Source organism: Lytechinus variegatus, chromosome 2 (assembly GCF_018143015.1).
Source record: "Lytechinus variegatus isolate NC3 chromosome 2, Lvar_3.0, whole genome shotgun sequence".
NCBI classification, from domain to species: Eukaryota; Metazoa; Echinodermata; class Echinoidea; order Temnopleuroida; family Toxopneustidae; genus Lytechinus; species Lytechinus variegatus.
In genome coordinates, this window is record NC_054741.1 from 83,181,934 (window position 1) to 83,204,891 (window position 22,958).

At 36.4% G+C, this 22,958-nt stretch overlaps 2 protein-coding genes across 2 annotated transcripts; one reads left to right on the forward strand and one right to left on the reverse strand.

Annotated features, from left to right (window-relative positions):
• Nucleotides 1-144: 144 nt before the first annotated feature.
• On the forward strand, nt 145-15,306 carry LOC121409293 (gamma-tubulin complex component 4-like). Its single transcript, XM_041601205.1, has 14 exons — nt 145-350; nt 5,578-5,719; nt 6,318-6,430; nt 6,849-7,039; nt 7,956-8,148; nt 8,441-8,612; nt 9,209-9,333; nt 10,014-10,170; nt 10,779-10,892; nt 11,220-11,337; nt 12,690-12,867; nt 13,580-13,714; nt 14,209-14,322; nt 14,838-15,306. The coding sequence occupies exons 1-14, from the start codon at nt 273-275 to the stop codon at nt 14,979-14,981; spliced, it is 1,974 nt and encodes a 657-aa protein (XP_041457139.1). The 5' UTR covers nt 145-272; the 3' UTR covers nt 14,982-15,306.
• Nucleotides 15,307-16,052: 746 nt separating this feature from the next.
• On the reverse strand, nt 16,053-20,498 carry LOC121406989 (protein bowel-like). The gene is made up of 3 exons (XM_041597862.1): nt 17,826-20,498; nt 17,385-17,792; nt 16,053-17,238 (listed from the first exon to the last, which is right to left on the reverse strand). Exons 1-3 carry the CDS (start codon nt 18,115-18,117, stop codon nt 17,015-17,017), a joined length of 924 nt encoding a protein of 307 aa, XP_041453796.1. The 5' UTR covers nt 18,118-20,498; the 3' UTR covers nt 16,053-17,014.
• Nucleotides 20,499-22,958: the final 2,460 nt, after the last annotated feature.

Consider the following 22,958-nt stretch of genomic DNA (forward strand, 5'->3'; position numbering starts at 1 on the left):
CATGAAAATAAATAATAAAAATCAAACTGCAAGACAGAAATAAAATAAATTATTCAACTACAAATTATTTTAAAGGAGCAAAAAATCATCATAATTTTTTATAAAATCAATATAAATTATTGAAAGAACGACTTCTTCAAATGGGCAATCGACTCTATCTACAAACAATTCATTGAATTTGAAACGGGCCTGAAAAATATTCAATTCCGACTCTGCAGAAGTCTGTATCCATGATATTTCTCTTCGCCTCGGTCATCTAGATTGCAACCAAGATGTTACATGACTTATTGATGGCTCTGAATGGATTTCCTGGGGGTATTTTTATGGAACATGGGCACAGTGATCTACAGGTATTAGACTTCAGTCCCACTCATTCCAATTGATGTCAAGCTAATTTCAAATGAATGAATTTAAATGAATGAATGAATGAATACGAATGAATGAATATGAATGAGTGAATGAATGAGAATGAATGAATGAAACTTAAAAGTACATTTATTTCCAACGATAAAGCATCGATACATTTTAAGAACTTGAACAAAGCAATGGGAGATAGCAACTCAGATTAAATTTACAGTTTGTTTGTGATGAGTGACAAGCACTCTAGGCGACACCGCAATACTTACCCGTGTTAAGAAACTGAGACTCCACTCACGCGCATTTGGGCAGCCCTAGCTTAGAACTAAGCTTTCTTTCCGTAAAAAATCTTTATTCTTATGATTCAATAAATGTTAATGAATATATAATTACTCTTAAATCGGTACTCACCGGTTCTTTTCTTGAATTTTCTGCCAAATTCCCACGCTTCTGGCTTCAATTCTGCGATGGATTCTGTTGCCATAGACAGCTACACATGCAACTCTATTTATAAATGGAGCGCCCCTTACGAGAGTTGTTAATGCCGCGGAAAAATTGTTAGGCATTTTGGCCTGTGGTCAAGGCGTTCTTTTGTTCTATTTTTTTTTATAGGTATGAGATCGAAATCACAGCGACTATTCACACTGTTCCATAATGATTCCGAAAGGAGGTGCAGCACCCCCCACCCACATGGGCGCAAATCCCAGGGGGACACTTCCCCCTAACCCAAAATAGTAGGGGCACATTATCAAATGTCCCCCTACTATTTTTGTTCTTTTATATATGATGGAAAGAAATAGGCCTACATCATTTAAATCGAAGTAAAACATGTATTTTGGACGAGACGACCTTCTTTTGGGGGTGATAAACCTTCCTTTTTGTTTTTTTTGTTAGTTTGTTTTTGTTTTTTTTTGCCTGTTTTCCAGCCCCTGGTCCCCTACCTTAGATTTCCACCCTTGCCTCCCACTACTCTTGATATTGTTTGCGAATCTGTTTTGTAAATTAAAGGGGAATTTCACCCTGATAAAAAGATGATGAAAATATGAGAAAAATAATTTCAAAATATCGATGAAGGTGTTATTTGACAAAAAATGGAGTTGATAGAATTTAGAATGCTTGATTTATTGTGACGTCTATAACGAGCAGTTGCTCTATCCTAAATATAAAATGCCCAAATTTCCCATTTTTAATGGTCCGTAACGGCCCACTTTTTTCTTTTTGATAACAAGTATGAATTGATATAGGCCTACTAAAATGTACCATAAAAATCATTATCATGTATTTCTTGACATTTCATTTACTTTTTTACCATAATAATAGCTGCTTGCAAAGGCCTACGCCGTCACAAAAAAACCCGGGGGGCCGGGGAGGGGGGCACTTACATTGACGAGTGGATACCATGCCCGACCAAAAAAAAACGTAAAAAGGATGTCCTTTTCACGATAGGGCACGTTACCTACGTAACGTGATAAGGGTGTCAAAAACACCAAAATAACGAAAAAAGGGTATCTATTAATTCGCTAGGAAAACCGTCGTGTTTAGGGTCTAATTTGCGGGGATGATAAAACAAAATCAAAATGTTTTATAAAGGATGTCCTTTTTGCTCCAACACTTCGTGTTTAGAGTCCGATTTGCGCGAGGTGTAGAAGGTGGGGTCGTACTAAACCAAATAAGGTAAAGCCGACGACCGAAGGACCCGTAACAATAAAACATTCCTGTACTTGTTTAGGGGTTCATTTCAGGGAATATTTGCCAAGAGTATCGTTTTGTTTCCAATACTTGTTAAGGGTAGGGTTTCACACGCCAATACTTGTTAAGGGGTGCATTTTCAGAATATGGAAATTACGTGTTTAGGGTGCTTTTCGAGACCCCATGGTCGCGCATGGTATCCACTCGTGAATGGAAGTGCCCCCCCCCGGGCAAAAAAAAAAATCTTACCTTTGAAAAAGATTGGTGGGGGATGGATTTTCCTCGAACGCATACCAATTTTTTTTCTGCTATTTTCATAATAAACTTTAAATGAATTCAACTTTGCACTACTTAATTTTTTCAAAGACAAAATAACAAAATTACATCTCGTCATCATCATCATCACCACTATCATTAGCATCACCATCATCATCACCACAACCGTCACCACAACCATCATCATCACCAAGATAATTTTCATCATCGTCATTGCCATCATTATTTTTTCCCCATCCCTTCTTTTTTTTTCTTCCAATATTCCTCCTTTTTTTTAGAGCGGCACACCGTCATGCTCCCTCACTGATTATCCGCCTCTATATGCTTGGTGTTGTATAAATTGGCGGATACCTGAATGAAATACTGAAGAGAAAATAAGGAAAGGGAAAAAGTAAGAAGAAAAAGAAGATGAGGAGAAGAAAAAAAGAAAGCCAAACAAATGAAACAAAACAATGTCAAAATTTCGTAATAAAGTCTTCTACATGTACGTCAGTTTAATAATGATGTTTTCATTGAAATGAGAACAAAAAAAGAATTGAAACCATAGGCGGCGGAAGCGGGGACGTTCCCCCCTAAATTTGTTGTTGACCTTTTTTTTTTGCTTGTCAATTTATTTTCCTACGTCCCCCCTAAAATGTTTGGGTTGAGAGCCTTTTTTTTTGCTTGTCAAAATTTTTTAGGTTGTCCCCTCCTAAAATTTGGGGCTTCCGCCGCCAATGATTGAAACAGGACTACATTATAATATAGTGTAAAGAAATAGAGGGAAGCTCCGAGACAATAAAAAGGTTGAAAAAGAAAAAAGTGTGAAAACACAAAGCTCTCACAACATGAGCATAATAACAAATAATAACAAATAAGCGAGGACAAGTAGCTGAGGGACCCCCCCCCCCCAACTCTCTCTCTCTAGTTATCTATCTATCTATCCGACTCGATTATATAAGAGAAGAATTTACTAATCAAAATATTATGAGCAAAAAGCACGAGCTGATATTTTTTATGAATATTCAAAACTGATAGAGAGACGCAATCGAATTATTCGATTGCGACAAAATTGATGATCTGAGAATTTATTGTTTTTAGGAATTCATTAAAAGCATAAAGTTGATCAGCATTAAAATATGGCAGGCGCAACGCATGAGCTAAAGCTTTATAGGCATACACCGATAAAAAATTTTAAGTATTTTTGGTAATCATGAAAAAAATTGATATTTCACGAAAGAAAGCTCAAATCCCGAGGAGGAATATTCTTATGAATTGACTTTAAAAAAAACTGTGGTAAGCCCCATTTAATATTTGATTATAAGTCGAATAAAACAGTAAAAGCTGACAAACGTTCGCGTGATATTTGGCAACCTCCCCCCCCCCAAAAAAAAAAAAAAAAAAAATAAATAAATAAAAAATAAAAAAAAGTTTTTAACTATAATAATGATCGAAGGTAATTTTGTCTCACGTAGAACTGGACAAATGAAAAAAAGATTGTCACTAAAAAAATGAAGGTAATTTTGACCCACGTAAAATTTGGCGAGCCCCCCCCCAAAAAAAAAAGGAAAAAAGGTTTTAACAAGCAAAAAAAGGCTAAAAAGGAGAAAGAAGAGACAAGAATAATTATGAACGAAATATCCCCATTACAAATAATGCTGTGATCATCATAAGAGAGGGGTCGCATAACTAGTATGAACAACGTATTTAATTCCAAAATATTTACTACAAATCTCAATAGGGGAATCGGGCAGAAATGCTCACCCCCACCCCCACCCCCCCCCCCCCCGATCCGCCACTGATTCCAATCAATAATGACATTTATCTGCAATACTGATACTTTGGAATCAAGATACTGAAGATTGATACGCTTTACATAAATTATGAACGTCTGACAAAAAGATAATCTACCGATCACCTGACCGATCAGCTGACCAGTTCGCGTATCACTTGGGAGTTGATCACTCGTCGCAGCTGTGTGGAACGCTCACCGAAAATCAACAAAAAGGGCCTGAAATGTAAGTTTAATGATAATATATTTTAATTTGAACTACTTAATTAATACTTTTAATGTCTCCCCAACAAATGAAAGTCATATCACGTAACTCCAATTTGTATTAAGGCGTACATTTACCAAAGTCTTGGGTTGGAAATCAGAACAGCATTGTCTAACCCATATTTTTGGGTAATGTCGCCTATGAGGTCCATACATGTTAATGTTTGGACCTCATTGGTACTAGGAGTGGTGACAAGTGAAACTGAAAGGTGCTGTAGAGTGTAGTGTTAGTTTTTGGTGCTTTAAGCTTTGCTTCCATTAGATGATCTTTGTCAAAATGAAATTGAAAGGATGGGACTGTCTTATCATGCTTATGGTAAATCTTCTTGTTCTCCTTCGCTTCCTCGTTTTTTTTCTCCTTCACTTCCTCATTTTTTTCTTCTCCCCTCTGGCTCTAGTGATTCTCCCCTGGCTTGGGTTTGGCATTGTCTTACTTCAGTCTTCCTCCTTCTTTTTCCTCTTAGATGTCCACTTTGTCTTCCTCCTACGGCCTACTCATCCTTTTTTTCTCCCTCTTCTTCGTTGTCTTCCTCTTCTCCTACTTCTCCCTGTGTCTCCCTTTACCTTTCTTCTTCTTCCTCCTCCTGCTCATCATCTTTGTTTTCCCTCTTCTTCTGCCTCTTCTTCTCTTCCTGTTTTGCTTTCTTCTTCTTTCTTTCCTCTCTGCTCTTAATCTTCCTCTTCTTCCTCAGGTGTCCTCTTTGTCTTCCTCCTCCTCATCCCGCGTCTGTGTGTATGGTCCTGGGGATTGGTATAAATAGACTACGTTAACAGATAATTTTCGTCACTTGATAAAGAGTTGCTGGGGCACTCGAAAGCTAGTGAACTTGTAAGCAAGTGATTACTTTTTGCAAGAGTGATCATGAATTTCCTAGAAAGCTAGTGAACACTTTTTGCGAGAGTGATCACAAATTTCCTAGAAAGCGAGTGAACACTTTTTGCGAGAGTGATCACAAATTTCCTTGTTGACCGTAGTAGATTGCGAGACAAATGAGTACCCTCTAGCGATTAAATTCTTCATACTTTGGATGAAGCCAGCAGTACATGATTTGTTCATAAACAAACAGTATAATTTTATATAATCTAAACTGACATTGTATTCTCGACCAGGAGTGGATCCAGGATATATCAGAGGCAGAGGCCCAAGAAATATTGGAATGCATACTTGAGTCTCAAGGCTTGTATCTGTGTTTATTATCATATTTCTTTATTTTGCCCAGGTTGTTCCAGATCTTCCTTTTATCCATGTGAGTGAAGTGAGTGTACTCAACAGAGTTTGTCGTTTAGGGGCTATTTATAAGAATCTCCAGACCTTCATCAAAAGATACAGTGGCAGTCCTCACTTAGGGGAACATAATCAAGGTAATTTTTTTTCCATTTTGAGGTGCTGTTATGCTTTGACCTATATTGAAATTCAGTTGGAAGACTTGGCACACCCCTCTGAGAAAATTATACTTCCTCCCAGTTTCCTCTTGTTAGCAATAAAGAACAAATAGCAATAATTGGATTTGATTGTGCATTCAATCTCATAAAGGCTCCTATTAAGTATCATTAGATACAATAAATTTTTTCAGAATTTGATTTGTTTCAGGGAATTTTTATTATATTAGATAGGGAAGGGGACCCGAGAGAAACAGAAAAAGCTGGGCACAAATATTAATAATAAAACCTTTAGAAAATTCTTTACATAAAAAGATTTCTTTCAACTAACAAGCTGTCCTTTTTGGCAGTGTTCAGTATTTGGTGTATTAAATGGCATTCAATTGGGAGCAAAATGCTATTCTTCAGTTGAATCAACACTGAACATTATTGGTCTGCAACTTATATTAAATAATTACTAAAAATAAATTCTCTCACAAACAGTCATGAAGTTTGGTTTCCTTTGTTTTAATAAATCATGTATTTGAGCAAATAGTAAGATTGGTCACACTTAATGTGAAATGTTCTTGTCTCTTTTCAGAAACTAAGTCAGTGGATAGACTTGCTGATGGATTGTATCTCAGGACATTCTGTTCAGGTTTAGACAAGGTCCTGGAACCATACAGAAAAACTCTATTAGACCTGGAACAGGATGTAGGTATTATTGCTTGATATCCTCTAAGTACTACCCTATAGTCTAATTCTTAGAATGGCTAACGTTACACCATCATGGTCTAAACCCACATGGTCTACTGACAATTTAATTTAATTTGCATATGATCCAATTATCACTGTGGTCTATTACTCACTTGGTTTTAAACCATTTAGTTTTAATGATATTGCAAAGTGCTGCAAACTCTCTGGAAAGTTTTGAAAATTTCCAGAATCTTCAGCTGTCGGGAATTAGAGTAATTGTCAGGAAATTTCATTTTTTCACACACCTTATGATTTGTGTTTTCGAATAAGTAATTACTATTGATGTCTTCATATTTTATACTTTCAATGTTCTTTGTTAAGTAGAGTGGATTTGATAACTGACTGTGTAATTTGTTTTGTAATATTTTTTACAAAGATTTTAGCGGACCCTAACCTGACTGTAGGTCATGTACAACACACCCTGGAGCCATTCCAGTCTCTGTTCCCGGCCCTATTATCACTAGCTCAACAGATCCAGACCCAGGGCTATCATGGAGGCCAGATCCTAGACCTACTACAGAGGCACTGTGATTGTGGTCAGCCAGTTATTCAGAAAGCATTACAGAAGTGAGTCTGGATTTTCAAATGATTTCATATTGGTTTTTCATCGGGTTTAGGTAGTTTTTGTGATGTATCAGGACTGAAAACTCATTAAACAAGGAAAATGTCCTAGTGCCAATAATCACTTCAACAAAAGCAGAGGTGTCCCACAAAGGTTTACAAATAAAACATGCTAATGTATTGTAATTTCATGGAGAAATAAATGTAATGTCCATGTAACATCCATAAAGATATGATTTTGATGGCAGCAAATCCATAAAAGATTTTAAACTCTTTCTTGACTCATCAAACCTTGGTTCTAACTGAAACAACTTTTATTGTGAAATGCAATGGTTGATACTTTAATTACATGGACATCTTAACTAAATGAAATTTGTGATTCATATTGTACTGTTGTGATCCTTATTCTTAAAGAAGTTTGTGCTTTTACTTGATTGAATTACTCATGTACATTATGATTATTATTCTTTTTGTCCTAGCTTATCTTTCAATTCTAGCAAACTACAATTTTATTATTAGAGACGTCATGAGATATTCACCTACTGATGCAATATTCCTTTCTGTGTATAGAATTATATGATCAAGAGGTATAGCAATACCCTAGTTGAAGAAGTTTATAAAAAATGAAATCTTTGATCCCTATTCTAATTTTGTGGCTGTCATGGTGAACAAGAAGGGTTCAACGGAACGTAATACCTTATTGGTTACAGAGTGTAAAAGGTTTGGACTGTATCCATTTGCATCCAGTAATTGCCTATAAGGAATAAACAGAAATAGATGGATATGAGTTAATATTTTGAGTATTCTCAATCTACATACTGGAGTTTGTTTTGTCCTAGCAATTTACTATACACTTCATGAGTTGGCGAAGTTAATTGAATTTCTATCCTTTTCCCATTTTCAATATTTCCACTCTATCCAGAATCTTATTTGCATGCCACTGTGTAATGTACCGTCAGGTAACGGCCTGGCTTCTCCATGGAATGTTGCTTGACCGTCATGCTGAATTCTTCATTCACCAGACCACTGATCCTGGTCAACTGTTGACCCCTAGTCCTGATGATGATGATCTTGGTCTCGGTGGGGTGACCAGTAGGCAGCTTCAAGATATCATGGTAAGAACTTCTTCAGGTATGGCCTGTATTCTCAACTTGGGCTTAATTCAAACTTTGGTTTGATGTTTGTGGTTTAACTATGGATAGCCAATTGTCATACAAGGGCAAGTACGATCATAAGGGTTACTCTAGTAGATCTACGAATAATGTGGTGTTGATTGTTTCTAGAGTTAGGCCTGTACAGTTATTTTTTTATCTTATCTATGAAATATGATACCAACTATTGTTTTTTTTTTAGCTTTGTTCTTCTGAACATTCCCATTGATATGTAGCTTTGAATTTATTATCACAGCAACTTTCTGAAGATGGGATATCATCAGAGACCGAACACAGTCGTTTTGCCATCCATCCTGCCATGTTACCCAGCTATATCCCTGCGAGGGCAGCAGACAAAATTCTCTTTGTTGGGGAATCTGTTCAGATGTTTGAAAGCAAGAAACAAAGTACAGCCATGAAATACACAGGTATGGCCATCAATACATACAATACTAGGTTATCTTACTAAAGGTCAAAGTAGCATATTTCCCACTGAAAAGAAGCAGGAAAAACAAGCATCATTTCTGCTCCGGTCTGATCTTCAACTCGTTATCAGCTCATCTCATCAGTAAAACATCATGTCTGGAAGAGGTTTTTTTTATCATAGACAATTAGGCTGCAGAAGTCTTCGCCAAATCTGTGCTACAACTCAACACATTTATTTCTGCATCAATTGTGTTCACACTTGGTACAAATTTTTCTTAAGTAATACTGCATATGTGTTCATGAGGATGATGAGGTCAAAGGTCATCTCGGGGTCAAAAGATCATATTGTATGTTTTATTGATGCCTGGGGACCGTTTCATGATTGTTTTCAGCACTGACAAGTTGTCTTTCTCTGACAGTTACCATAGTAACAGTCAGAGGCCAGTGCCTTTCAACCAATCAAAGTCAAGGATTTCACTGAAATTGTCAGCACTGACAATTTAGTCAGTGCTGGAAACTTTCATGAAACACCCATCTGATGTAACTGAGGTCTATGAAGGGTGTTCAGTGGGTTATTTCTAGATATTGTTTTATCCAGACTCAGTTCTTGGTGAGAATGAAGCAGAATTTGCCAGCAGACTTCATGATCTTCAAGAGAAACCAATCTTTATGATTCAAGACTTTGAGGATGCTGTAGATGAGATCAGAGTTTGTGTGGCTGAGGTGAGAGGTCATCATCCATATCTATCTTTGTCCAATCTGATGAGGGCATATTACTGTATTCTTATATGACCCTGACAACAAGTTGGTTTTTATAAAAGCAGGGTTGTGAGAGTTCAGATTTTTAGCTGATTTCAGATTTTTTTTGTTTTGATTTTCAGCTGAATTTCAGCTTATATTTGGCTTTCCTCTGTACAAAAAGTATGGGAGCTCTTTCTATTTCAGGCTTTTTCAATACTCTTCAGCTTATTTCAGATCTTTTTATTTGTGACCACTCACAACCCTGTAAAAGAGACATTTAAAGAAAAAGGTTTCCTTCAATTCACTTCAGTTTAATTGTGCAAGGAAAGATAAATCAATGAAATATTACAATTTAAAATTAAAGCCTTTCTTGAAGGTTATGAAACCTGTTTCTTGTAAGAAAGAAATAGCAGACATTTAATTGATATGTTGCTAGTTGGAATATTATTATGAAAATGATCAAACTGTTTTATTCTGGGTAAGAAACTTGGGATTTATATAGTTAAGGTCTTGAGATGATACTATACAATTTTGATATGTCAACTTTTGAAAGTGTACATATTGTAGAATCTGAATAAAAACTCTGATTCAGTAATTTAAATTTATACATTTTTTTTAAATATTCAATGATTTCATTTCTCTGTCATTATCTTTTCCAACAGCATCTATGGAAACTTGTCGTGGAGGAGTTTAACCTTGTCGGAAAGTTGAATATGTTCAAAGATTTCTTTCTTCTTGGGAGAGGTGAATTATTCCTTGCTTTCATTGATCAAGCTCAGACTCTCTTAAAGAATCCAGCCACTTCAACAACAGAACATGGTAAAGATTATTCCAATCGTAATATGTATTTATATATTTTTTAATGTGAAAAGTAAAAATGACCACATAGAAAGAGTGGTAATGTGCCAGAGGTAATGGCAGAGGTTTTAGAATTGTTGTAAAGGTACCAAATTTTGGTGTTTATACTAACGTCTAATCAAGATTTAATCAGTATTCTTTATTAATCAGTCTCATCTCAGAACAATGGCAGGTCATAAAAATCTATGTTTGATATCTTATTTTTTGCAGTGTCAGTAGATTTATGTATAAAGGGCAACTCTGTCATGTAGAAATGGCAATCAGACTGTTCCATAGCATCACACTTTTAAATTAACAGTTTTCAGAGAGTTCTGAATGAGCTTATCAGATGTATCTAACATTTAGTTACATACTAGTAAACAATGAATTTTACTATACTTTATTGAAGAATTGTAGAGAAAATGCTTTTATTGTGTTATGTAAAGGGACATCTCATTTCCAGTAAGAACTGTTTGAATGCTTGAATTCCCTTAGTCAGACAAGATGCCTGGTCATATGTTATGCTTTTAAAGCATTGTTTTGATTTAGGTCAACCATCTTATAATCAATCTTGTTTTCTATCTTATTAGATGTAAATGTAGCATTCCAGCAGGCAGCTCATAAGATTCTCTTTGATGATGATACTTCACTATCAAGGTTTAGACTCACCATATCAGGCAAGATCAGTAAACCTGCTTCCAAGAGTAAGTTCTACATTCATTCTTGTTAGATCATCTAGCTTGTATCTTGTCAGTTGTTACATCATAACAAGTGGAGGGAGAACATTCACTGTTTCGTGCTAAAGAATAATATTTGATATTTCAACTTTACCCCAAAAATGTACTGAAAAAAAAGGATTTTTTTCGTATGAATATTGCCACATACACTTATTCATGTTATTTTAATTGGATCTTGTTCCACTGATTCAGGTCTTATGGAGTCCACGACTTAGCTTTGTTGTTGATCTTATACCATGATGTGGTCAATGTATTTTGAAAGTATATTTCCTCGTTTTGTTCTGCCCAATTTAGAGAGCGAAGGCAGCAGACAAGTGCGTGGTATTGGTGAGAGTGGCTGGTCGTGTCTTGGGATGACATTCGCTGTTCAGTGGCCTCTTCATATCTTGTTCACACAAAGTGTCTTAGAAAGGTACCTTAGATATTGCCTTACTTTAGTTTTAGATTACATGCCAAGTTATTTTAACCCGTTTGCTACAGGAACCAATTAGCCACTGTACAAATTTAATGGGAATTTAAGTATTCGGTAGTCAATTGGTTAAATTCTTTGTACAAAGACAATGACAATAGTTCTCTTTAATAATTAATATATTTACCACTCATGGGATGGAACACCACATCAGCCAATGCTGTTTTTTGTAGGTTAATGCTGTAGGAAAGAAATTTCCATAATTGTTTAAAGGAGTCCCACACAAGCCTGAACTTGGGTTGTAAGTTTACAAACATCCAGTGTAAAATTATGCCCCATATTGTTAGTAAATTTTGCTAATCTTATTCTAGAATTTGAAATCCATTGTAGCTGTATCTTGTCAACAAAACCTTGTAATGAATTTTTCTGCCATTGACTGTGTGTATTAATTTTCTGCAATAATTTCAAATCATAGAACTGTCATGCCTCTTTTAAATTGAATGATTTTAGTTTGACATTGACAACTACTTTTCAGCCTTATTGATTCATTTATGTATAACCTGCATTTGAGTATGTGTGGTTGAGTAAGACCTCCATGATTTCTATTTAACTTCTGCCTGAAATATAATGTTGAATGGGTATCCTAGATAAATATCTCTTCACTGCTTAATGTATCGAAGAATGCAACATATATAAAGACCAATAATTTTGTTTCAATCTAAGACTGAAATAGGGAGTTTGTCCTAGAACATTCGGCTTAGACAGAGAGTTGGATGAGTTATTTGCACACAAGGCTTTGACCTCTCACCTCTTTGAGCCAAGTGTTCCAGTGCCATTGGAAATAGTCTTAGGAATCCAGGGGCCCTGTTGCATAAAAGATATTATAATAGTAACTCTGTCATGCAATGGTATCTTTCTTAAAACCCTTGATTCTGATTGGCTGTTGAGCATTGCTACCATGGGAGTTACCATGGGATGTCAAAGTTACTATAACTTTTATGCAGTGGGACACTGATATTAAGACCATATTAGTCCCCCTTCGATTTCAATTCAATTAAGGGTTTATTAAACACATGGGTTGCAGCCAAATGGCTGAATTGGTCATGTATACAATGTACAGACAATAAGAAAGACTCATTACATACTTCAAACATTCGAAAACGGTTGAACCTTTGTTAAAACTGACATAAGAAATATGTATGTTGTTAATAAGGTAAGATAATAAAGAAGTGGTAAATTAAGAACAATAAAAAGGAATTAAGCAAGATCATTGAGATTATATGGATATTAAATAAAATTGTTGTTTCCTCATTCATTTATAAAGCTTTATACAATTTCCTGGTTTATTGACACAGATACAACATGCTATTCAGATTCCTTCTCAATGTCAAACGAGTTCAGCTTGAGTTACAGCAGTGCTGGGCCGTTCAGATGCAACACAAACATCAAAACTTTAAACGTTGGGATGCAGCTCAATGGCGGCTTCGTTCACATATGGCCTTTCTCATTGATAACCTTCAGTACTATCTCCAGGTATGAAATATGGATTCATCTTTTTTTACATTCACTTTATACTGAATAGCTTGCAATTGCCTGACTTTAGCAGGGGTTCTTCTGCATGTATACTCGTTATTAAACTTGCTATAACTTTTAATTGGTTTATTGTAATAATTTGTAATCTGTAATAGTCTGACATTTAAGGGCATCGCTAGCTAAGAAACTGTTAGAAAGTAGAATGACTGAACAGTTTACCTTCATGTAGCATGTGTGAGGATCATATATACTAACATTTAGAATTTGTTAAATTTTGTATACCCCCCCCCCAAATAAAAACAGGTACCGTAATTCAGATTTCATGGTAAATAATGTGTGTTTTCAATTCAATTTCAATGTCAATTAAAAAGCAATATTTATTGATCATCAAAGCTGTTTTATACCCCATTGCACATGAAAAACAGCCTCTGCTATAACTTTCAGGATTATAAGTTTATAGGCACAGTATATGAATAATATAAAACATTGTAAAAGCAATTTCAAATACTTGTGTCTATTCCAAGAAATATACAGTTTTTACCTCAGAATACTGCATTGCATATTTTCATTATTTGTAATTTGCATCCCAAGATGGTGGTTAACTTGCAAACCAGGTATTTTGAATGTCCCTGTCAGGTTAATCAATGACATAATGTTTTGAAGCTATGAGAAGGCTGAAATAAGTGGGGTTTTTTTCTTTTCTTTTGGACAGGTTGATGTGTTAGAAACCCATTTCATTCAGCTTCTACAGAAGATTGAATTAAAAAGAGATTTTGAAGCTGTTCGTCTGGCCCATGATCAGTTCTTAGTCTCACTCATAACCCAATGCTTCCTGCTCACAAAACCAGTAAGTATCTTACTCTAAACTTGCCAAAATTTGACACTTCTAAGTTGATAACCTTTTTACAACTCAAAGTTTCATACCTGCCAAGTGCTGCTATTGAATAGGAACATTTCTATATTCAGGAAAAGAAAATTGCCATTATAACCTGTGTGTTCCTATTGGGAAAATTTTCTCTACTGTTGAATAGGAAACTTTTAAGAAATTTCTAATTTCTGGAAATTTCTTGGTACTTTAATTGTTCCTATATCTTTGCTCTCAGGGTTGGCATGTTTGAGCTTGGAATCACAGAAAATTTTAGGCAAATGTTGCTTTAAAGATATAATTAACACATACTTTGCATATTCTCATATAAAAATCTTTCCTCAGTGATTATTTAATAGTTTGACTGGTGCATACCCTAAAATATTTTTTCTTGAAATTCTAAGCTTTATAAAACAGCCACAGGATTGGTATAATACTTTCCTGATAAAGATAACTCTGTTTTTCATTTCACACAGGTCCATCATTGTTTGACTGAGATCCTTGATTTATGTTACTCATTCTGTAGTCTCATGATGCAGACCTCAACAGTTACTGATAGAGAACTTACACACATGGATAAACTAGCTCAGGTAGGTATAACTGCCCTCAATTTTGTTTTATTGCTTTATCTGTATAAAGTAGGCATGCTGTTTGAGAAAGAAAAAAGGCTTTAAGAGATATTGTTGTCTTCTTTTACATAGAAAAGATATTAAGAGTCTGATCTGATATTATAATTGATCAGGTAACAAGGGTTCCCATGGAAAACCCTGAATAAAACCAAACCCCCTGCCAAGTAATAATCCTAATTCTCATCTTATTCTGAATTAAAAAAAAAGAAAAGTAACAATCTTGATGCTATGATCACACCACAAAGACTTGATCCAATCATACCCATTACTGGATATAACATAATAGCTTTGGTTGGTCTGTAGATGGTTTTTTTCTGGTGTGTCCTCATTGTGAATATAAGCATTATGCTAATGAATAGTGAACATATGAGAAACTGATCCGTAATTGTTGCTCACCTGAATTCACATGTACAAGTCTTGAATCTTTTACAATATTTGTAATGATACTTTTTACTTTTTTTACCAATGTAATGTAGGGTTTCAATCGTCAGTCATCGCTCCTGTTCAAGATCTTATCAGGGGTTCGTAACCACCATGCTAGCCCTCACCTGACTCAACTTTTACTGAGACTAGATTTCAACAAGTATTACAGCCAGGCAGAAGGTGCACTAGCAAGATAGCTGACAACTGAGGACTTACAAAATAATTATTAATGAAACATTGATTCATTAATCATGAACAGACTTTATGAAGTTCCTTGTTTAAAGACAATGTGCGAGTGTTTCAGAAACACTCTTCAAGTTTTCAGATGACTTGCCTTTATTTCGATTGGCTGAGAAGTACAGATGTCTGACAGTTCCTATGGTAACTGTAGGATAAGACAAACTTGGTCTGATAAAGACATCTGACAAATCCTTTTATGACCTACTCCTTAGATACAGCCAGCAGATTTTTGTTGGAAAATCATGAAATTTGTGGGTTTAAAATCTTGCAAAGTGATTCCTCCCGGGGAGGGGGGGGGGCACTTCCATTCACGAGTGGATACCAAGCGCAACCATGGGGATCCAAGCACCCTAAACACATAATTTCCATATTCTGAAAATGCACCCCTTAACAAGTATTGGAAACAAAACGATACTCTTGGCAAAATTCCCTGAAATGAACCCCTAAGCAAGTACAAGAATGTTTTATTTTTACGGGTCCTTCGGTCGTCGGCTTTACCTTATTTGGTTTATTACGACCCCACCTACTACACCTCGCGCAAATAGGACTCTAAACATGTAGTGTCGGGGCAAAAAGGACATCCTTTATAAAACATTTTAATTTTGTTTTATCATCCCCGCAAATTCGACCCTAAACATGTAATTTTCCTAGCGAAATAGATACGCTTTTTTCATTATTTTTGTGTTTTTGAAACCCTTATCACGTTACGTACGTAACGTGCCCTATCGTGAAAAGGACATCCTTTTTACGTGTTTTTTTGGTCGCGCATGGTATCCACTCTTCAATGTAAGTGCCCCCCCCCCCCCCCGGGTGATTCCTCTTTGGCCTTGGTAATTACTACATAGATACTGATATAATTGACTTACAACATGAGATGATTTCCCTTACTCATTTCCCTGTTTTTGCCATCATGGAGAGCATTATATTGTGACGTAACCGAGTTCTGTCGGGGTAGCGTTCTGCCGTCTCGCAGTCTCCAGAACCCAGTCCACGCTGTTCTTCACTCATATACTTGTTTTAGGGGCAGATTCTCTCACAAAAGTCTATTGTGCAACGTGGTATACTATCTTCCTCTCAGACCTCTCTGAAATACATGCAGAATCAAGCACTAATACCTTTTACCTTATAAAGAAAGCATAGTGGAAAGATCTTGTGTACGGTGAAAGTCTTAGTTTAATAATCGGAGCTACTATTCACAACCGCAAGTCATCGCAGCTCCCAGCGAACTGACGTACTTCTCCATAAACGCAAGTATCACAACATAAAAATATCGCCCTCTACGATCAAATTATGACATATAACTCTAAGGTACTACTCATTATGCTACACAGCCCCTCCCCAAGTCTGGACTGTCCTCAGACCACGTATAAAACCAAAAAGCCTAAAAATACATCTTTTCAAAACTCAACTCACCCTTCAAGAGTGAAACATCGATGGCAGAAACAATAATTATAAAAAAGAAAGTATAACAAAAAATATTGTTAAAAATATACAGGTATATACATTGGCAGTAGAAAATACAGAAAGCACTGTTCTTAACACACTTATGAGTTTAAAGACATCTCTAAGACCTTCCTAAAGAAAATCAAATAACATCCTGAGTTTCATGTCCAAACATGAGGTATTAAATATTTTTTTATAAAAAAGTAGATACTGATCTTTTTTTCAACTGCTTAATCAGTGACATCAAATATAACTTTTTGTAAGCACTGTCCTCACAAAACAAGAACAAAATAATCTATGTACAGAAATAGATAGAAAAAGCGAGGAGAGTTGTAGTGAGAGCAGGGAAATGTCAAGATGAGGAGGATATAGGAAAGATAAGAAGAAAGGCAAGGAAGACACAATAGGTAATAGAGTATAACATACATCAAGGCAATAAATCGGAATACAAAAACAACAAGATGGAATGTTCCTCATGGAAGAGATACTGTTTTTATATATAACAAAAGTTCAGAAAAGTGTTCTGGATGATGAGATCTTTAGCTGATCAATCTGTTTCGGCCTTGGTTGTTCCCACCATCATATCAACCGTAAACTCCTTTGTGACTTCGTCCTCCGATACTAATTCTCCATTTCGGAACACTCGGCGCGTGGTTTTTTCGGTGATAGTTTTTAGGTTCCCAACTAATCCACGCTCCAAATCCTCTACCGACATAGCCGGACCCACATCCCCCTCATGTACATGATTAATCTTGGTGTATGAGGGACCGACTCAACAGTCTTTACCATCACCTTGTGGTAGGTCCGTGCCTTTTCCTCATAAATAGACCTCGATCCTCCGGAAAAAATTTATGCTGAACTATGTTCGGCCACTCGGACTAGGTTCCCTGCTAAAATCCTGGTCGATTCCAAGTCACCGATAGGTTTTCCTAACTTCACTTTCTCAGGCAAGTCCATGCCCTCCTCCTGTTCATTTTCAGAATCCTCAGACTGCTCATCCTTCACCTGTTGACGCAGGAGGCTAAGTGGTTTCCCACTGAGTCCTGGGCCCATTTTCCAAGAATCTACCGCTTCCATAGTGCCAGGAGAGACGTCAACTTGAATCTCTGCCTCAGCAATGGTTGGCTCTTGTACCTCACTACAGATCCGAGTTGTTGTCTTCTCCTCATGTTCTCGAGTTGTCCGACATCCTTCACATTCTCTCCTTCCTTTGTCGCTCATGTGGACTTCTGACCTCACCTTTGGACGTCTCTCATGGTTCACCATGTGGGCCCTAAGGTTGTCTCTGCGGGAATACCCCTTCTCACAGACGTCAACTTGAATCTCTGCCTCAGCAATGGTTGGCTCTTGTACCTAACTACAGATCCGAGTTGTTGTCTTCTCATGTTCTCGAGTTGTCCGACATCCTTCACATTCTCTCCTTCCTTTGTCGCTCATGTGGACTTCTGACCTCACCTTTGGACGTCTCTCATGGTTCACCATGTGGGCCCTAAGGTTGTCTCTGCGGGAATACCCCTTCTCACAAATGTCACAAGTATACAGCCTTTGACATCGATGACTCTCATCGATGTGTTGGTGGAGACTCCTTTCATGTGAGAACCTCGCTCCACAGTCGAAGCATTCAAAGTCAGATGCCACCCGGTGCCTCATCTTGTACCACTGTAATCAGAAAAACACACACAAAAAGAATTGATTAAATTCTGTCTCAAAATGTCAGAATATCACATCTGTCACAGTCACTAACTTACGGATTTCTAGTTCTTGGGGGATTCCTTTTTATTGCTGGAATAGGAGCCTTTCGCGGAGCTGGTACGAGAGGCTCCTCAACTCCTGAACCTTCCCTCACAATGGGGTCGATTCCCTCCTCTATTACCTGGAGTCCCTCACTCTGAACGAGAACTCCCTGCTCATTTTCATGAGCCTCTAACCAGGACTGAAATGGCACTCCTTCGTAGGGCTTCAACCTGTCCACATGGACTACCTTCTTGCCTCTCTCCAGGTTCCCTTCCTAGGCGCTATACATTTACATTCATAGGCACCATCCACGCTGTCGCCTACACACACACTCAAGGCGCTATTCACCAACGTACATAGGCGCTCTTTTCTTGCCTCTCTCCAGGCACCCTTCCTAGGCGTAGGCGCTCTCTTCTTGCCTCTCTCCTGGCGATCTTCATAGGCGCTATATGTGGCGCTACCTGTAATACAGGCGCCTTAAGTTGTCTGAGTTTCCAGTGTAATATTCCACCGCGGGCACCAGTGTGGCGTATCCGAGCTCTGTCGGGGTAGCATTCTGCTGTCTCACAGTCTTCAGAACCCAGTCCATGCTGTCCACTCTTCACTCATATACTTGTTTTGGGGGCAGATTCTCTCACAAAAGTCTATTGTGCAACGTAGTATACTATCTTCCTCTGAGACCTCTCTGAAATACATGCAGAATCAAGCACTAACACTCGCCTTATAAAGAAAGCATAGTGGAAAGATCTTGTGTATGGTATAAGTCTTACTTTAATAATCAGAGCTACTATTCACAACCGCAGGTCATCGCAGCTCCCAGCGAACTGACGTACTTCTCCATAAACGCAAGTATCACAACATAAAAATATCGCCCTCTACGATCAAATTATGACCTATAACTCTAAGGTACAACTCATTATGCTACAATATCAACAACTGTCATGTGACAAGCTGCCAGATCTGTCAACAACTTGATAAAATTTTGAGTATCCAGGTTTTCTGCCTGAAAATCAGTATGGGGACCGGGGTGCGGATAGGTAATTGAAATCAGCAGCAGTACTTTGATTACACAAAAAAGAAGTCAGAATAAATGACACGTTATTTCAATTATTTACTTCAAAGGAAGTAAGCAGTGATGTATGCTAGAGCGACTTCTATTCTCCAGTTCCAATCCCTTTTCTCAGTATTTGTTTTACTTGGAGTGGAGTAGAGTTCATAAACTGATCTTGACAAGAGTTTGCATTGAAGTATATATATATATATATAAAAGAAACCTTTGTAAACACCCCTATTTACGATCCCAGCAACCACATTCTGCACACTATTGTCCCGAGCATCACTTTTTTCGTATTTTGTGTTTTCTGCAGGGAGACATCCTTGTAGCAGAATGGTTTGCTACAAGATAAAAAGTATTTCAAGCTGCAACCAATGAATAGGTTATGCATGAAAAATTCATATGTGCCTTGAATTATTCCAGGACCATACAGTGAATACACTTGAAACGGCACAAATATAAGTTTCAAGTAGTGAACATAAGCAGATTTATGTTCAGTGCTTCAAACATCACACCACCAAGTCTTGTCAGTCAGTGGCTGAACAGGTTTTGATGATAAGAACTGAAGTAGAAGTGAATGAAAAGACTGCATATGCCCATCAGTGTCTAAGTTTCCATTTCAATTTTTTCTTCCAGTATTTAAGCATTCATAGTCCTTGCAGCCGTATTGTGAGAGGTTGGTAAACACAATGGTGTACTTACCTCTCTGCAATACTCACTGCATTTCTATCATATTCATGTAGTTAGTGGTTTTAAGCCTCAGATCTATTAAGATAGATAGATAACTGGTTTATTGATAAAAAAACATCATTGCGACAAAGTTGAATTGCGATGAGTTTACAAAGGTACAGAGGCATTACATAATCATAATAATACAAAAAATATTAAAATATTAGTTAAGAAAACTATATCACATAATCATACATTCATAATTTCATAAAAAGGTAAAATACAGTGTTCATGGGACCACACTGCAAGTTCAACTGATTAATATTAAGTAATCCAAATGCTTGCGATTTATTATACTCTTAAATATTTCATTACTTAATTCTTTCTCAAATACTGCTGGTACTATCTAGGTAAAAAGATGCTGACCTGTGAGGAATATTGTGGTGGTGCATGTTTAGTGAAATACAGTCAAACCTGTGTTAGTGGCCACCTGTCTATAGTGGCCACCTGCCTTTAGTGACCACTAAAAACGATTCCCACGGAGGCAGATTGTGTGTATAAGAACCTGTCTATAGCAGCCACCTGTCTGTAGTGACCACTAAAACCGATTCCCATGGAGGCAGATTGTGTGTATAAGAACCAGACTATAGCAGCCACCTGTCTATAGTGACCACTAAAACCGATTCCCATGGAGGCAGATTGTGTGTATAAGAACCAGACTATAGCAGCCACCTGCCTATAGTGACCACTGTAACCGATTCCCATGGAGGCAGATTGTGTGTATAAGAACCTGTCTATAACAGCCACATTTTGTGTTTCCCTTGGATGGTCACTATAGACAGGTTTCACTGTACTTCAATTGAAATTGATTCCGTATTTACTTCAATTTTGTTATTGGTTCAGTGATAGTCATCATTTGTCATCGGTCATGTTTGTAATTGAAAGTTTACCAAAAAGCCACAGGTTTTGTTTATTTGAAATGTATTTATTTTGCAGCTAAGTTGAATAATGGTATGCCTTTGCTGTTTGCTTGAATATTGTGAATAATGTTGTAAATATTGTAAATATTCTGTAAATCTTAATGAAGGTTTTTGAGAAAGTTAATAAGCAAGATATAATGTAAATCTATTTTTATTTTAATGACATCTTATGATTTATAATTGTCCATTGAATGAATTTGTTTTCATTTATTCTCACCTCTCTTGGAGCCAGGAGTAAATTTGTTTGATCAACAAATCTTCTTTAATTCAAACCATCCTCCAGTCTAAATCTGTGCTAAAATTATTGGAAGCCAAAAACTCAAAACCTTGTTTACATTGAATGATTCTTACCTTTACCGTGCTCCATTTTAGTTACTGTATTATTCTTTATTGATGATTTGATTTTCTATGAGCTGATACTTTGAACCTCTACTGTTAGTAATTTGCATCAAAATTCATTAACCACAACTTTAGACCAGAGTTTAAAGTAAACCAGGTTCAGAATACAGGCAAGAATGTTACATTGTAACCTTGATACATAACTTTCCACTATCACATCCTGACCTTGAGCAATGTGAGCAGAAAATTTTGAATAAATTTTTTTTGAGAAAAAGTTGATATTTGGTGCTTTTATGTGCTTGTGGACAGTCTCTTCTTGTTCCTAATACAAACAGCTTACTAGTAGTATGTCTGTAGCCTTATCTATCTTTTTCATTCGAAGTAAGTAAGTTGTAGAAATTAAATTAGCCAGATATTGTCAGGGCAAAGAACAATTAGTATAAATACATTAAAAAATGCACACAAAAATTAGTATAACAGATAGATCCTGTAAAATCATCTTTCCTGTTGGAGGGGGGGGGGGTTGGGGAAATTGAAACTTCAATATCTATTAAAGGAAGGGACCGGGCTGAAAATATTAATATCTTAATACATAGAGTAGAATTCACTGAGCAAAATGCTGAAAATTTCATCAAAATCGGATAACAAATAATAAAGTTATTGAAGTTTAAAGTATAACAATATTTTGTGAAAACAGTCATGAATATTCATTAGTTGGGCTGATGATGTCACATCTCCACTTTCCGTTTTCTTATGTTACTACATAAAATCATAATTTTTCATTATTTCATACTTGTGTGAATAATATGTCTCCCTTATAATGAAATAAGTTGCAGCAATAAATATCTAATGCACTAAATCAGTTGTCAGTCCAATTTTTCTAGTTCTTGGAGGTAAAAATTTGAATAAACCTAATTTCATATAATAAAATACAAAAGAACAAGTGGAGATGTGACATCATCAGCCCACCTAATGAATATTCATGATGACTGTTTTCACAAAATATTGCTAAACTTTAAAATTCAATAACTTTGTTATCTGATTTTGATGAAATTTTCTGCATTTTGCTTTGTGAATTCTACTCTATTAAGCTGTACATACTTTCAGCCCTGGACCATCCCTTTAAAGGATCCAGGATTTATATTACATTTATTTTACTTAATTATTTTACCTTTTTCATGTTTTCTTAATACACCCCCTCTCTCATACAGCATCAGCTTCTTTATTTGCTTTTACCCTTTAGGCAATTTGCTTCCCTTCCATATATACAGGTGTTTTTTTTTTTTTTCTACTATTTAGTCTGCTGTTTTTCTCCTCACACCCAGCGGATCACTATATCAGTTTTATCTACCATATGTATATACATTTATATATTTATTCACATAGATTCCTTTCTGGATATATTTACATACTTTTATACTTACAGATTTATTTTTACACTTACTTTCTTCTCTTAGTTTGTTTTTTGCTCTTTCATACATACTTATGTCCTTTGCAGTTGTTTCCCATTCTTTCCCTTTTTTCCCCCACTCTTTTGCACCAGTTTATTATGCCTTTTTTGTTACCTGTTTGGCCCACCTCTCACTAATTCTCTTGTTATTCATCTCTTCCTCATACCCTCTATCACTGTTTTGTTCCAGATCCTGTTTGATGTTGCCTGCCCCATATCTTAATCCCTCTTGGCTTGAGGTCTTTCTTTGGCCTTACTCACACCT